We start from the raw sequence: 17,689 nt of genomic DNA on the forward strand, positions 1-17,689 counted from the left end.
CTGAAAAATCTCACCTGGCAGGCAACCAAGACAAATGAAGTATTTTTCCCCCTCTGGCACAAACAGATAAAACTATCCTCAATTCCTAGACAAAACGGAGAGCTGTGTGGAAATTGATTTGGTGCCAAGTTATTTCGCTGTCTGACAACGGGCTTCTAGAAAGAGCTTGTCGCTGAAGATTAATCGTGGTCAAGGCTGCAACGGTTGGAGCGTTTGCATGCGTGTTGCCGATCGTAATCAAAACACCAGTGTCATGTTAGGAAAAGCAGCTTCTCTTAGTCATGCGCCCACAGAAGTCCAACCCCAAGGGGCGACAAGGGATTCTGGCGTAAGAGCCCATAAACACTCATTGTTGTCTAAACAAACTGGTTTGCCAGTGGAATGGGACCTTATCCTTTGGGTAATCTGCCCTTGAGCATTTTGGCTCGCTTCTCTTTCTGCTTTTTAAATGGTTGTGAAAAGCCAAACTCTTCTCTGCTCCCATCACTCCTGTGGAAAGCCAGCTTTGGGGGCAATCCCCAGTGGAATCCATCTATCCTGTATCTAAGCCGAAAAAGAGGCCTGCGTTCGGTGTGCATATTGCAATAACACCTGGGGAGGTCTGGTGCTCTGGGCAAATGTCCAGTTCACACAGTCTTTCCTAGGCAGGAAGAGGAGGTGAACCTGCTTGCACAATTAGCTCCCCTCTCAAGTTTGGAGGGTGTGTTTATCCTGGCCAGTTCCTTGCAAGTTCTCCTCTTGACAACTAAACTGTGGTGGGAGAAAACAGTACCATAAAACTGCTAGAAAACAAACACTCTAAAATTGCCAGAAATTTGTTTTTAGACCTTCCTATCACTACCTCTAAATCCCAATCATAACTATTTTTGATCGGGTGTATCCCATTGATTCCAGTGATATTTACTTCCCATTGAGTGTGCAGTTACCACAGCCAAGTAAGCCCCCCCAAAAAGTGTATGGAACTGATGAAATCAAGCTGGTTAACTGAATTTCATGAATAACTTTGATGCTGTTTTGCTTGGCCTCAGTGAAGTCTAAAGATGTCTGTCTCACTGTGGTTATTGTAACTGTTGTTCAGTTTTCATGCTGTATTAAGAGCCAGCTTGGTGTAGTGGTTAGGAGTGCGGACTTGTAATCTGGCGAGCCTGGTTTGAATCTGCATTCCCCCACATGCAACCAGCTGGGTGACCTTGGGCTCGCCACAGCACTGATAAAGCTGTTCTGACCAAGCAGTGATAATCGGGGCTCTCTCAGCCTCACCCACCTCACAGGGTGTCTGTTGTGGGGAGAGGAAAGGGAAGGCGACTGTAAGCCTCCTTTGGGTAGAGAAAAGCGGCATATAAGAACCAACTCTTCTTCTATTTCTATCATCTGTACACTGAGCATTGTCTGCTGTGTCTGGACAGGCCTGACTGATATCCACAGAGCTAGTGCGTTTCACTATGGTGGGATATTGTGCTGTTGTAATCTTTCACCTCCTGGGTTTTTTAGTTCAGGTATGAAAAATCCAGGAAGTGAATGATTACAATGGAGCAGTATCCCATGAGCATTGGATCCAGGCTGTTTCTCCTTTTTTGTTTTTGTTTCTGGAGCATGGGGTCTCTCAGTTCTCTGCTCTCACTAAAGAATTCCTGCAGTTCATCCCATTCTGGGTTCATTCCCTCTCTGCTCATGGGATTTGGCTGAACATCTTCTGTTGAAGTTCACAAAGTTCAACAGAACAGAGCTAAGACACAGTGATCTTGTCTTGCCTCCCTCTCTCTTTCCTACCCATTCATTTCCCATAAACCACAATTAAGGCTTAAGACTCTGGAGGGGGGGATACTCCAATCAAGGCGCTTCAGATCAGGGGTCCCCAACCTGAGGCACATGGGCCTCATGCGGCCCCTGACCACTTTCTGTGCAGCCCTCCAACCTGCTTGCCTGCTGCTATTACCCTCAGGCATTTTCCTTCAGACCCATACTGTTCTTCCTGTCTCAAGAGGCACCATCTACTGCTGTTCATCCTGTCCTTTTCTTGCAAAAGAGATAATAGCAACATTGTTTGTTTTGGTCTCCATGGTTCCTTCCATCAGCCCCCTCTTGTTCTTATCCTCCATAATAGCATTTTGGCCATTCTAGGTGTTTTGCTAGCCAGCAAAGCTCAGGCACCCATACCACTCAGCTTTTTTAACTCCCTCTCTCCATGAATTACCATCTTGAAGCTATGTATGTATATAAGGAAGGCAAAGTCACTGTGTGAATAGGATCAGGAGATGTCAGGTCTGCTTTTGCAAAGAAAGGCAGAAAAAGGACAGTATTTTTGCAAAAAAGAGCAAATAAAGTGTTTTGCATTCTAAACATTTTTAGAGGATCCACCATCAGAGCAAGTGGCTTCCAAAGTTACCGGTGAGGTTGCTGCTGCAAGCAAAAGCATTCTTCCTTCCACAACAAGAGCTTGTTGCTCTGATTTCTGGCTTTGCTTGCTTCTGCTCTCCTTCATTCCACACTCCAGCTAGGAGTCTTCTTATAGATCTGTGATTGCAGAAGCCAGTGAGTGGCCCCTTGAGTACTCTCTTAGCAGGGAAGTCTATGACATTCCCCTTCTCACATCTTCTTCCAGCTAAGTTCCCATCCCTCTGGGTGCCATGTTACTTCTCATGATTGAGGCTTGGCTGGCAAGCAGTGATGTATATGTGCACCCTGCACATAATTTGAAGCCCGCTTAATGGCATACCCTCTGTTCCAGGGGGAAGGCTACCTTCGTTCACTCTTTCTGTCTACTTGCCCTTTTTTGGAGGGCCCCCAATTTTTAATGCCTTAAAATTAAAAGGTATTACCAGGTGTATATTTAAACTTCAAGGGACTGTATTTATTAAGAAATAAATCTCATAGTATTCAATATACTTAGGATTGCAACTCTTACCATCTGCTAGGCCAGCTTCACAATCCATTTGTAAAACTGTTCCTAGCCTGCGTATATAGCTCAGTGCTTCTGAGGACTGTAGTGGATGGAGGGTGGCAGGAGTCTCTTCTCTTCTTTACCATGGTTGAATTGAATGTTTACTTTTGATCAAAATAAGTAGGATAACAATTTTGTTACATTTTGGTTTAAGATGGGGCCCTTTTTAGGCACTGGGCATGCTAACGCAGCCCCCATGTGCCAAAAGGCTGGGGACCCCTGTTCTAGATCAGGGGTAGTCAACCTGTGGTCCTCCAGATGTCCATGGACTACAATTCCCATGAGCCAAAAGGTTAGGGACCCCTGTTCTAGATCAGGGGTAGTCAACCTGTGGTCCTCCAGATGTCCATGGACTACAATTCCCATGAGCCCCTGCCAGCTGCTGGCAGGGGCTCATGGGAATTGTAGTCCATGGACATCTGGAGGACCACAGGTTGACTACCCCTGTTCTAGATGACTGGATCAAGTACGCAAAGCCCAAAGTATGCATCCGTAAGTTCTTGCGAACGACACAGTCCCTTAAAGAGCTATTCCAAATGCCTGGCTTTTAACTTGGTCACACCACTGTTCAAATATTTCTTGGAGAGAGATTTGATCCAGTGAGCAGATCAAGGAAGTGAGGAAGCTGTTTTGATTGTGACAACACACATTAGACTGGATTTCATAATCGCCCTTCAGCAGAGGGAAGTTCCAACACAAAGCTGAAACTCATGCACAGATTTGACCCAAACAATTTGATCTCAATAGAGACTCGGAGCAATTTTCTCAGGGAAGGAAGTACTTGTATTCTGTTTATTTTACTTTGTCATCACCAGTTAGTAGTGTTCTATACATTTCGTGGAAATATGCATGCAAGTGGATAGAGAATCACACCCTCAACGTTTGTGCCCATGTAATGTCGTGCAGAGGGTCTGGCTTCAAATTACCACGCATCCATGAAACCCAATGGGGCCTCCCCCCCCCACTTTCATCCCTAACCTACCTCACAAAGTTGTAAGTCTACAGTGGATGTGCTGGGATTGCTTCCTAAATGACCAGTCCAGTAACAAAGAATTCTAAAACACCAAAAAATGATGTAGTCTAAAATGTTTACACATAAATGGAGTCCTGATTTCCTTTAAGAAAGGACAGGATACTTGAACGGAACTTGAACAGTTCCGCAGGGCCTGCAAAAGGGAGCTCTTCCGCCAGGCATTTGGTTGAGGTCGACCTGAACCAATCACCTTCCATTGCCCCCCCCCAAGCCTCCCTCCCAAGAAAACCACCGCCGATTCGTCCGACCCATGGGGCCGTCAGTATGCTGTTGTTGAATTAATGTTCTCACCATTGTTCTACTGTTCTATTATATTGTTTTATCTGTTATCACTGTATTGTTATTGTTTATAACTACTGAGTTATCTGTATTGTTCCCTGTTTTATATAAACTGCCCTGAGCCATGGGAGAATGAATGAATGAATGAATGAATGAATGAATGAATGAATGAATGAATGAATGAATGAATGAATGAATGAATGAATGAATGAATGAATGAATGAATGAATGGGCAAGCATGGTTTTCTTTCAACAATACAGACCAACGTGTATAGAAAAATGGCATTAATAGGTATACTATACATTATTAGCAATTTCTCCTGACAACGTATGTGTGTTTTTCTCACTTTTCTCCAAAGGCATTAAAACAGAAGACAGCCTGAATCATTCACCAGGGCAAAGTGGGTTCCTTAGCTACGGATCTAGTTTCAGCACAGCAACGTCCGCGCAGGCGCCGTACACCTATCAAATGCATGGTAAGTACTATTGCCTATCACTATGAATGTTTTTTTCTGAAATTCCATCATTACGGTTTTGGTTATTTGCATGGAAAAATATAGATGCACCTGCCATATCATGTATGTTTCCAGGGAGAGTTTGCTAAAACTGTTTTCCAAGTTGTTTTCTGGCATTAGAATTCAATGCACTGTTCTATCTTCATAGTTGGAAAAATAACCCCCCCTACCCAAGTTGGACTTTTGCCATAATGTTCAGAACTCCTATTTGCAGCTCTGGTTTATAGGCCTGGGGACTTCTTGACTTTTGAAGCCTTCGCTGAAGGTGCCATAACGAATCATATCTTTAACCATTAGCTGCATCTAATATTTCAGTAATGCCCTCCTGGGCGGGGCCTCCTGGCCACGCCGTGATTGGCCCGCCCCAATTGAGCTCGCCCCCAATGAGCCCGGCCATAACCATTCTGTCGCCCTCAGCGCCCGTATGCCTCCGGGCACTGAAGGGAACACAAGTCAGTGGGGCTAATGACAGCAGAGGACAATGGCCTTCCCTCAGAGTCCTCCTCCCTCCGCATCTCACCCTGCCACCCCGACCAGGCTTGCACAGCCCTGCTGTGCCCTCCACAAGCCTTTGTGCTATGGCGGGGAGAGCCGCAGACTGACCGCTGCCTCTCCCTCTGCAAGCCCTGACATACCCTACACCCCCTCCCTGACCCTTTCCTCTGCACCATGCCATGCCCCGGAGTGTCTGCCGCTGCTCCACCTCACCCTGAGCCTTGTGCGTGACCTTGGGCTAGTCACAGTTCTCTTAGAGCTCTCTCAGCCTCACCTAATAAACAGGGTGTCTGTTGTGGGAGAGGAAGCGATTGATTGTAATTTGCCTTGAGACTCCTTCAGGTGGTGAAAAGTAAGGTATAAACCCCAAATCTTCTTTTTCTTCTTCCTCTAAAAGTACCCTTGTTTTTAGCTATAGCCAACTTTTTATAGACTTTTATACACAGCCTCCGTTTGACTCAAGCAGTGTCTGGATTTCCAATCATTTTGAAAAGCTGCACCCATCCATACATTTTGTTTACACATTGCTGCCTTCTCTAACCTTGATTGTAAATCCCGCCCCCCTGAGAGTTTGGGGATGAGGTATATGCTTTTGTGTATTTTAAACAATTTAGGCATGCCCTTGAACAAAGTTTGAGTCCAGTGAGTATTTTAAGACCAACAAAGTTTTATTCAAGTGAACGGATATGGAGAAGGGAAATTCTTTGAACAATGGAAGTGGTTCCTAGATTACCAAGCCAAGTAATAAGGTACAAATAATGACAATTAAGATATAAGACTTTGACAATCACAGATACACACATTCAGCATGTTTGTGTAAGTCTATAATATATTTTGCAAAACTTAGTTACTTTGATCAAAGTCAGGGTTAGAAGGAAGAGTGGTTGTAAACAAGAATTTTTATTGTAGCTTATTTAGATTCAGGTGAAATAGTAAGCAATTTATATTGAAAGTAGAGATAAGTAATTTTATGTTGAATGTAATACACGAGGAGGACCTTTATGAATATTGGTTTGGACTTGTTTTCACAATTTATACAAATAAATACTTTACAAATGAAAAAAAAAATTTATTCAAGACATAAGTTTGAGTTTCATTGTCTCTGAGGAAGTGTGCACGCACACGAAAGTAGGGTTGTGCGCGGCGGCTTCCGAACCAGCCTGGAACGGCCACACACAACCCTACACGAAAGCTTATGCCTTGAATAAAAGTTTGTTGGTCTTAAAGGTTCCACGGGACTCAAAACTCTGTCTTCTTGTTTCAGACCAACACCTGAATCTGCTGCTACTGTTAGCAATCCGAAAAGGATTGCTCAGCAATACCTTAAAACAGCCCAAGTTTTGTGTGAGATGTATTTGAAAGAGCTGTCCATCTACAAGTAGCTTTTCATGTCGGTTTTGTTTCTCCCAAAGAGATTATGACCCCTTGTTGAATGTTGTTTCACTGGTCCTTACGGCTGAGGCAGCCTCTTTTAAGCTGAGAACACTACTTAGAGATGCACAGCTCTTTGTCCGATCAAAAACAAGTTTCCTTTATCCATTGAAGAAAGAAAAGGGGGGGAGGGGATTCTTTAAAAAAAAAAAAAACAGCCCTTCATCTGTGGGGTTTATTTACCTTTCCAAAGTGCTGGTGAAAGCTCTGGACAGGATGATCTGGCCCTTCCTCCCTTAGTTGCCTCTGAGGAATGCACTCGGAACTTTCCCACACTTAGCGCACCTGAGAGGGTAGGCAGGGATTCTTTTTTTAAAGAGCAAAGTTGGCTTAGGCTTTAATAACCCACTTGAAAGAAATACCTTTTCCCACGTAGGGCTTCAGCAGTGCTTTGTAAGGCAGGGTTGCCCTATCCCAATCAGTATTTTTGACCACCCAGCCAAAAATTTGGATGTGACAGACCAGAGCATCTGTGTAAACTGAAGCATTTTGCCATGACCACCAATTCCCACAATCCATTTGGCATGTACTTCAACCTTTTGTGTTCGCTTGCCTGAGCCGCCGATAAAAAATGCACATAGCCTTGGTTTTTGTGACTTGCCCTGTAGCTTGGGGTATGACTTGCTTACTTGAGTCACCTGGGCTCATTTGATGCGTTGACATCTTACTGGTTTCCTGGTTACATCCTGCTGTGCTGAAGATTGTCTGGTGATTTGGGTTGAGGCTATGTCTGAAAGTGGGATTATGTTTTGTGGTTTCTTTCAGCATCATGACTTTACAATTGTTCCCTTTGAAAGGGGAATTTTCAGGGAGGTGACACACAAAATTGAATAGTGGATACTAGAAGGTTGGGAGAGACTAGAATGCCAGTCTCCAGGTGAGACTTGGGGATCGCTCAGAATTACAATTCATCTCCAAACTACAGGGATTAGTTCCCCTGGAGAAAATGGATGCTTTGGAGGATAGACTATATAGTATTGTACACCAATGAAGCCCCTGGCTCCACCCCCAAAATTCCAGGTGTTCCCCAACCTTGAGCTGGCAACCCCATCACCACCCCACCCCCTGCCATCAGCTAGGGAGGCCACCTGGCAACCCTAAATGAGATTCATGTTCGTCCTTTCTCAGCCATGAAACCTACTTGGGTAACCATGAACTAGTCTCCCCCGCCCATCCTAATTTACCTCACAGAATTGTTGTGGTGAAAAATGGAATGGGAGAGAATGAAGGGCAGTACCTATGATTCTTGGATTAAAAAATGATTTTAAAAAAATGTGCCAGCAGGTCTAAAATTGTGCCCCTGCTAATTTCATTGACAATCAGGCGATAACCTATGTCAGGCGTAGTCAACCTGTGGTCCTCCAGATTTTCATGGACTACAATTCCCATGAGCCCCTGCCAGCGTTTGCTGGCAGGGGCTCATGGGAATTGTAGTCCATGAACATCTGGAGGACCACAGGTTGACTACGCCTGACCTATGTAACTTACCATACTTGGGGCGTTATCTGGTCAAGGCAGTCTTGAAAAGGTCTTTGCTAACTTCGAAGTGAAGGCCTCTTTCAGTTTTTCTCGCAAGTTTAACAGACATGATGTCAGGTGGGTGCCTAGAGGTTTGGCATTGGTCCGAGCAAACGAAATAACAACCTAGGAATACCCATCCGCCAAAATGGGTGTCGTATGACCAGTGTGCCCTGCTTTGACAAATTGACTTGTACATGCTGAACAATGTACAGCTATAATACATGAGTGACACATTAGCGAGGATGACTGGATGGTTCTCCGGCATATATTTAGCGTACTTGCATGTATCCCCTTGAGAGTTTTGCCTCTGAAACTTGTTTTATGTGCTTTGGTGGCATGATTTCAACTCTTTCTCAAGTAACGTACACATGATGCCGTGCATTATAAACATTCATATGTCTAATGCCTTGGGAAGTGAGGGAGAGTCTGTGTTTGGCAAATTGTCACTCAGAGACGCTTTGGCGTCAGAAAACTAAAAACCCCATAGAAAATTTAGTTGTCCCCCTTTTCCCGGAGCTTCTCCTACACAGCTGGTTTGCATTAGTCGCAGTCTTAGGTTGTGGCGACAGAGCACAGTGAATTTCGGGGCAGGAGAGGCCTCCCCTCAGGACGGATCAGGCCGTAGTTTTTAGCAATATAAATAACAATTCCTCTTAAATGGCAGCAAGGTTCTCCTTTCCTCCCCCCTTACCTTCAAGGACACTGAAGGCGACATGTAATTTTGTTTCAAAATCCATTTATATGAACAATTGAGGGGAGAGGGTAATATTAAATATCAAGAGAAAAGTAAGTCCACAAGATCTTCATATGATGTTCAAGGAAGAAGAAGAGGCACTTAGGCCTAGTTAATGTGTACGGAAGCAGGACAGGACAGAGATCTGAGGTGCTAGAATTGACTGTAATTTCAGACTTCTAATGGAGGTTTGCTTTTTGAAGATCTTCTCTGTTAAAAAAACTCCCTATGAATAAAATAGAAAAATTTAAGCAAAGAAAAGGGAGTAGACTCTTATGGGCATGGGTTTCTCGAAAGGCGTGGGAATCTACCACCAGCAGGTCGAAGAAGTACAGTCCATTATATCACCTCAGTTCAATTCCACATCATTCTAGTGCGTGTGTGAACCAGTCCTTGGATATTGTTCAAAGCTGTAGTAATAGTTTGGGTACTGCTGTGAAACTTCCTTCATCATAAGAGGGTATTGCATGAGTGTACACACTGGAATATATGTGTTAGGATGTTGGACTAGAATCTGGAATTCTTACTTGGCTGGTGACCGTGGGCCAGTCACACACTGATCTACCTGACAGGGTTGCTGTGAGGATAAAACAAAAAGGGGAACAATATAAACCATCAAGGAGAAAGGCAGAAACTTAATGAAATAGGTAAAATCATATTCGAATATACGTTGGGGATCATTCTGAGGCTGACTAGGCATTAACTAGGAAGTTCACACCAACCCAGACTAACAGCAACCTGGATCCTACCACTCCTATAAATGGTTTGAAACTTTCCAGCAACCTATAGATCAGGGATTCCCAATCAGGGTCCATGACCTTTCCCCTCCTGCCTTAATGAACTTGGCCACAAGTTCGGGAACTGGCCATTTCTGTTGCTTCCCCCCCCCCCTCGCGGGAATGAGTGAGTTCTCTCCTGATTTCTGTACTGGGGAGATAATGGAGCTGACATCTCCATGGCTCCTTCAAGCCTGAAAAATTATTTCAGGGGCTTCTCCGTGGTCACAAGTTTGGAAAAGGCTGTTATAGAGCATTCTTCCACTTTCAGGGACTCTTCTGCTGGAGGAAGAAGTTGAGAAACAGATTAAGGTTTCTTAGGCTGAACTTTCTCCTGGATAAAGTAGCATGTTTAAAATTTGTCTTAAGATGTGAACAAAATATAAACCTGCTTCAGAGACCAACATTTTGGTCATTGTTGTTGTTATTAGATTTTAATGCTGCCTTTTCCCCCATAAAACAGTTTAATTTGTTTAAGATTAAAATTAAGATTTTTAAAAGCAGCCTAACTAAAAACTGAACTGTTGTTAGTTCCCCCCATCCATCATTTGTCTTTCTTGCCCGTTGACTATGGCAAGGTTGCATCTGTCAGTGGCACAGAAAAAGAGGAAGGAAGGAACCTGAGAGGGGCAGAGGGAGGCCCTTATTCATTAAATTGCTCTGGTTTGGTTGAAGAGTGCTGTCTTACAGGCCCTGTGGAACTGTGATTGCTCCGTCAGGGCCCTGGTCTCATCTGGCATTCTGTTCCACCTGGCTCTGGTCAAGGCCAGGTGGATGTTTTGGGGGCCAGGGACTGCCAACAAATGTGTACCAGATGAACAAAGTGCTCTACAGGGAACATATTGTTAACTGTGTTTGCTTTTAAAGTTGTCATTGGTTTAAGAGCTAGGTTCCTATTGTCAAAGAGATGACTGGATCTTTCAAAGGAAGCTGTGAACTTAAACCCATTTCCCACTTTCTTACTATGTCTGCTTTATTTCTCGTACCTGACTGCCTCCCCTTATGATCAGTAGCGTGCTTTATCTTCCTATGAGACCTGTGAGTTTTCTTCTGTATATTCCTCTTGTGTTCTTTTCCATCTCTCTCTTGCTGAGCCAATGCTGGCTTCCTTCCTGTATGGGCTCTTCTTTTTGGACCCAGTTCAGCATCCTGGTCCTCATGCTGTCTTCTCATTGCAACTACTTCAGTACCTTCTTCTTTGCATCAGCACACAGGCCTCAGGTGTTTTCCCGGGGAGACAGGGGATCCTCAGGAAACCTACGAGTTGGAAGGGGAGTTCGTTAGCTGGACTTTAAACATTTCTGGTTGTAAGCAAAAGCTTTCATCGCACCCACGTACACTTTCATCTTGGTGAATTGACTTGTTACACTACAACAAGAGAACTACAACAAGCAGTAGCTGTAGTGCCTTCCATTTGTGGTTCAGGAATCCTCATATTTTTGGCTGTAGCAAGCAGCTGTCTCTTGTTCGCACATATGGCCATACTAAAGTGAGCTGGAAACCTGATAGTCCAGAGAAAGATACATGCATGAAACTTCTCACACGTGAAATTCATATTTTGCTTTAAACAAGAACTTTGAGTCAATCCATTATGGGAAACTAATTTCCATTAGCAGAATTGAATTACCCAGAAGGGCTCCCAAATGGGCAGCTGCAGCCAGAAACATAACGACTTGAATATATAAATATCACTAAAATAGACATTTCATTTTTTTAAAGCTTTTTTGGATACATTGCTTTTCACTACCTGCAGGAGTCCCAAACGGCTTACAAACACCTTTCCCTTCCGCTCCCCATAACAGACACCCTGTGAGGTAGGTGAGATTAAGAGAATTCTGTGAGAACAGTTCTAAGAGAATTGTGACTCACCCAAAGTTACCCCGTTACCTGCATTTGGAAGAGTGGGGAATCAAACCTGGTTCTTTAGATTAGAGTCCACCAGTACACCAGTGGTTCTCAACCTGGGAGTTGTGACTCCTTTGGGGGGGTCAAACGACCCTTTCACAGGGGTTGCGGCAGGGCAAGCAGCTTGGCTAGGGGGGCTCCATCTACACAATAGCCTTGAGGGGTAGATCGAGATAGAACGTTTGTCTGTCTGGAGCAGCGGAAAAGAGTGAGATCAGCACGGTGGGACAAGAGGCAGAACTGAAATGAGAAACACCGGGAAAGAACCAATTTATATACAATCCTGAACAATGGAACTTCACACCATTGGTCAGTTTCGGTTTAATTTCTGTGAAAGAACACTTGCATAATTTTATGGTTGGGGGTCACCACAACATGAGGAACTCTATTAAAGGGTCGCGGCATTAGGAAGGTTGAGAACAACTGCTTTACACCATGCCGGCTCTCAATTCTTAATTCAATGCTTGTGTTGTTGTTGTTGTTTAACAGTAGCATTTATTTAGAAAGGATGCCAAGTTTCCACTCAGGAACCTTCAGTTGTAAATTATGGCTGCAGTGCATTAGAACTGGTCCTGAGGTTACCTACAGGAAGTGTCCTATGCAGAATGTTTTATGGTGAAAAAGATCACTGTCGTTGCAAACAGCTCTGGCTTAAGAGCAATGCCCTGGTTCTTATTCACATGAGATACAGTCAGGGCAGGTGGACATGTGCGTTTGTATGCAGGATCATGGCATCACACTTATAATGGATCCTGCACTGAAGCTTTGAAAGAGCTGACTCTGTTAACACAAAGCATGAAGAAAACAGTATCAATGCAATCGTTCCCGGCCCCAGAGAAGCACACCTGGCCTCGACCAGGGCCAGGGCCTTCTTGGTCCTGGCCCCGACCTGGTGGAATGAGCTCCCGGAGGAGCTGAGAGCCCTGCAGGAGCTTTCAGTTTTCTGCAGGGCCTGCAAAACGGAGCTGTTCCGCCGGGGTGTTCCGCCAGGATGAGGCTGGGCCACAAGGAACATCTGTCCCCCCTTTTCAGCAGCAGTAACGAAAACCAACCTCTGTCTCCCCCCCTACAGTCCAGGATGGATTATTGAGGTGTAGCATAGATAAGGCTTAAGGGTTTTTTTGCCACATCTTGTTTTATTGTGTTTATTAATCGTATTTTATGGGTCTTATTGTATGCTTTTATTGAGGGTTTTATATGTTGTAACTCGCCTCGAGCCTCTGGGGAGAGGCGAGTAACAAATGTTAATAATAATAATAATAATAATAATAATAATAATAATAATAATAAATTTCCCTCCCCACCCACCCCCGTTCTACTAACGTGTCTTAACTGCTATATGCAATAAGCACCTCTTGAGGATTAACAGAAGAAGGGCTACATGATTTTTGCGGAGGATTTTTCAAGTTAGTAATTATAATATATCGTGGCTTTTTGATATATGCTGGCAAAAAAAAATGAGAAATGAACTTCTTTTTACAATGGTGTCAATTTTTCTCCATTCTTCTAAACTTTCTACGAGAATAAAAAGGAACAGTGCAACTCAGTAGGAAGCCGTTTCTTAAATAAGACATTGAGCAGGTAAATAGGCTGAACTCAGAAGTATGCCAGGTAACCTAATAGCTGCATTAGCAAGACTCAGTTTGGTTTGATGTTGCCTCTTGGCCGTGTGTTGCCTGCCTTGACAGAGGTTAATAGCCCACACAACTAATTCCATTAAGGAAAGTACAGCCGTGTTATGGGCTTCTCTTTGCAACTCTGTTTGAGTTGCCTTTTCAGATTTGCAGCAGATCCTGCAGAACTGACAAAACTGTCCCTGTGGATACACACATCAGGCTTAAATTTAAAAAAATGAGACAACAAATTAAAAGAAACAAAAAAATGTTTCAGCTCGTGCCTAAAGAGTTGTAGGGGAGAAATTACCAAGCAATGGAGGAGAAACTCAGTAGTTTAATTGTAACTGAGCACACAAGGAACCAGAAATTTTAAAATAAGAAAAAACAACTCTGGAGAGGTATTTACTCAACAGCGCTATTACATTTTCAGTGGTGAAAATTCTGCTTAATGGAGGGCAAGTTTTTTAAATGCAGGTTTCAATAGACATTAATGCACACTAATTTTGTACAAGTGTTGTTCCTTTGTGTTATAGCTCTGTGCCGCTGCAAGCATATTGATACCTTCTAGGATTCTTTTTAAAATCAGATGCTCTTTACAGCAGTTTTCAAACACTTCCAGGCAAGAATACATGCCAAGCTTGTTGGAAAGGAACTTTATGCCAAAGGGCAGACAGTTAAGCAGTATGACAGGGTCTGCATATGGATTCAGTTATCTTCTGGTTTTGCAGGTCTGTTACTCAATTTGAAGTATGCCCCAATGACAACCATGTAACATTTTATGTTCTTCCTTGTTTGATATATGCAGGGTCAATGCTGCAAGCTTTTGAACATGACAAAGCCACTGGAGTACTGTGGGTGGGAGATAATTCTGCAGAGCCCTTAACCTCTTGCTTTCAAAGTAGCAGCTTGGAGAAGACAGTGAAGGCCAACAGCAGTTGTTTGTCAGGCATTTAGATGCCACGAAGACCCTTTAGAATTTGCACCTGTATTGATGATTGTATTATGGTGTTCAATTACAAGAGTCTGGACACTTCTGGATGCTGTTCTTTAAAAAGAAAAAAGCTGGAAGAGACCTCAAGGGTGATCCTCTGAAACCCCTGCATGATACAGAAAATTTGCAACTACCTCCCCCTCCACTCCCCCGGTGACCCCTGCCTTGTGCCCAGCAGAAGGCAAGAGCCCCCCAGTTCTCTAAGCTGGAGGAAAGTTCCTGTAGAGATCAGCATTACCCTGGGCATATAAGAAAGTGTGAACCCAAGAAGCATACTTTAGAGCATGACTTGTTGGCAGAATACATGCTTTGCTTGGAGAAAGGTTCCAGGCTCTGTCTTTGACACCTCCCATTAAAGGGATCTCTGGTAGAAAAGCAGGGAGAGACCTCTGAAGAGCCTCATTGGTGGGCCAGTGGTTTCTTTGCCTTAAATATCTTCATGTACTTAACTTTCAGGAAAGCATAGTGTGAGGCTCTTCCATCAAGGGGAAGCAGTTCCCAGATTCATGTTCCCCATTCATTGGCTATAGCATCAAGTGACTTTTTCCATAGCTGCTGGGGCCAACTGGAAACACTAGTGCTTTTCATTGCTCACACACTCAGCTGCGTGTGATCATGTAACAAGAAACATGTTGTGTACGAGCGCATGTTTGAACTTCCTCCGTTGCGTATAGAAAAGACTTGTTGTAGTCAGTGAGGTTTGCAGGTGAGTGCTACAAAGTAAGACTGTTTTAAGCAATCACATGAGATTGTGTAGGAGTTCAAAACTTTCCATGGAGAAGAAGCAGACTACTTGCGGGCAGAAGGCAATGGGCAAATGGGGCTTTGTTGCAGATCACAAGGCTCCAGGTCCTGTAGCTTTATGAAGGAAATGAGATGTGAGATCTCCTCATCAGCTCACACCAGACAGCGGGAAGCAAAGGATCTGTCAACGATCATGGGAACAAGGGGTGAGACCCCCTCTTCTCTCTCGTAAAGGTAAAGGTATCCCCTGTGCAAGCACTGGGTCATTTCTGACCCTCGGGGTGATGCCCTCTAGCGTTTTCATGGCAGACTCAATACGGGGTGGTTTGCCAGTGCCTTCCCCAGCCATTACCGTTTACCCCCCAGCAAGCTGGGTACTCATTTTACTGACCTTGGAAGGATGGGAGTCTACCTTGAGCCGGCTGCTGAGATTGAACTCCCAGCCTCATGGGCAGAGCTTTCAGACAACATTTCTGCTGCCTTACCACTCTGTACCACAAGACGGTCTCGTACCCACAGCCAAGACTATCCAGGCAATCTTGTCAGAATAACTCTAGCTCATTAAATTTGATGCACTTGTGTGTGTGTGTCTGTGCGTATGTAAGATGCTGTCAAGCTGCAGCCGATTTACGGCAATCCCAAAGGGCTTTTGAGGCAAGTGAGAAGCAGAGGTGGTTTGCCATCGCCTTCCTCTGCGGAGTCTTCCTTGGGGGTCCCCGATCTAAGTGCCAACCTGGTTTAGTTTCTCAGATCTGATGAGATTGGGCTATATCATGCCACTTTCCCACCCAATCAATGCAGCTAGACCAGTGGTTCTCAACCTGGGGGTTGGGACCCCTTTGGGGGTCGAATTACCCTTTCACAGGGGCAAGCAGCTTGGCCGGGGGATGCCATCCACACAATAGCCTTGTGGGGTAGATTGTGAGAGAGTGTTCGTCTGTCTGGAACAGCGGAAAAGAGCAAGATCAGCATGGTGGGACAAGAGGCAGAACTTAACTGAGAAACCTCAGGAAAAAAAACAATTTATATACAATCATGAACAATGGATCTTCACGCCATTAGTCAGTTTCGGTTTAATTTCTGTGAAAGAACACTTGCCTAATTTTATGGTTGGGAGTCACCACAACACGAGGAACTGTATTAAAGGGTCGCGGCATTAGGAAGGTTGAGAACCACTGAGCTTGACTGTAGCAACTTTTTAAGGGTTGTCCGCCATGTATATTCTGTCAATTTCTTCACATCCAAAATGTTGCTGCTGAATTTAGCATACACTATTTGGTCAACTCTGGTTTCTGAATCGAATTCGTTGCCTTTACGCATGCAATGGTAGGTGGGCAGACGGAGCCTGGATTTCTCCCAGAATTACATCTGATCTTCAGATCAGTTTGCCTGGAGAAAATGGCCACTTTGGAAGGTAGTCTCTATTTCTTTATACCCGCCAAAGGTCCTCCCCTCCCCAAGCCCTGTTTTCGCCAGGTTTCACTCCCAAATCCTCAGGAATTCTCCAACCGGGAGTTGGCATTCCAATGTACGGAAATGCCTGTATTATCGCCAGTCATCAAAGAGAGATGGGACTCTAGGTGACACATGGGCACTGGGTCCATGCCTTCTGGCCTGGCCACATGACTGCCTACAGACAGCCCTGACCCTTATGCATAAGCCTGCATCCAGTCCATGCCATTGGAAAAGCAGTTCCTGATTACCTGGATGAAGCCTACATATTTATACTCATGCTGGCCTTGTGGTAGAATCATAGAATCATAGAGTTGGAAGGGGCCATACAGGCCATCTAGTCCAACCCCCTGCTCTACGCAGGATCAGCCCAAAGCATTCTAAAGGTGCAGTGAGACCGAATACATGGAGTTAGTGGATGTGATCCTGTTCTCTGTATATACACACCAAGTCCCCGTGAGCCGAGCGGAAAGGTGGGGTATAAATGTTTCAATTAATAAATGCACAGAGGGTTTCTATTTTTCCCTTGTGACTCGCAGAAGTTTAATCTGTGGTCTATTGTAAATTGAAGTGGAAACCTTCCTACATTGTGCAGTGCATAGGCCACATTTCTTTGACACAGGATTTGAATTTCAGTTTTTATTGTAATGTATACAATCCCAATCTATTTGCCTGGGCAAAAAGTTGTTATGTGATTTAGCCACCATAAATTGCTCAGACTTCTAAATAGCTGTCACCAAGTATTTTAAGAGAGTGATAACTATGACAAACGCTCTTATATTGTTTCAGGCTTAGTCAATAAAAGGCCCTACACATTTTGCAAATACTTGCTTATTCCACTGTATGCTGGTCCTGAAAAGTAAAGCATTGACTTTGGAACAGCCTCCGGTGGGTTGTGTATCCAGCAGTTTGCCTGTGTAGCAACCAGACTTGCTAGTTGGAAAAATGTTTTCATTATTGGCAATTGCTCAAACTCTACTGGCACCCATATAATTTTTTAGCTTGTAACATACACACAAAATACTGAGACAAATTTTTTAAAAATTAAACTTGCCTCAGCATGCTCGGTTTTCCAAGGTCTAATTCTCCAACTGCAGCTTTGGCACAGTTACTCTTTCACAAGGTGACTTTGCTACTTTATTTTTATGCTCTCAGCAATACGGGCTTTCTTGAAAAGGAGTGATACTGCCAGCGTTTTCTTTTTCTTTTCTTTTTTAAATTGAACTTGGCTTTATTGAGTTGAAAATTCCTTTCCAG

At 44.1% G+C, this 17,689-nt stretch overlaps 1 protein-coding gene across 6 annotated transcripts in view; it reads left to right on the forward strand.

Moving 5' to 3' along the window:
- EYA2 (EYA transcriptional coactivator and phosphatase 2) overlaps positions 1-17,689 on the forward strand; it is a 151,734-nt gene that overhangs the window by 69,033 nt on the left and 65,012 nt on the right. For all 6 annotated transcript variants that reach the window (XM_077335537.1, XM_077335536.1, XM_077335534.1 and 3 more), the window contains one exon: positions 4,613-4,729. In XM_077335537.1, the coding sequence (XP_077191652.1) occupies positions 4,613-4,729 (117 nt within the window). The remainder of the gene's footprint in view (positions 1-4,612; positions 4,730-17,689) is intronic.

The sequence above is a fragment of the Paroedura picta genome, chromosome 4 (assembly GCF_049243985.1).
Source record: "Paroedura picta isolate Pp20150507F chromosome 4, Ppicta_v3.0, whole genome shotgun sequence".
NCBI classification, from domain to species: domain Eukaryota; kingdom Metazoa; phylum Chordata; class Lepidosauria; order Squamata; family Gekkonidae; genus Paroedura; species Paroedura picta.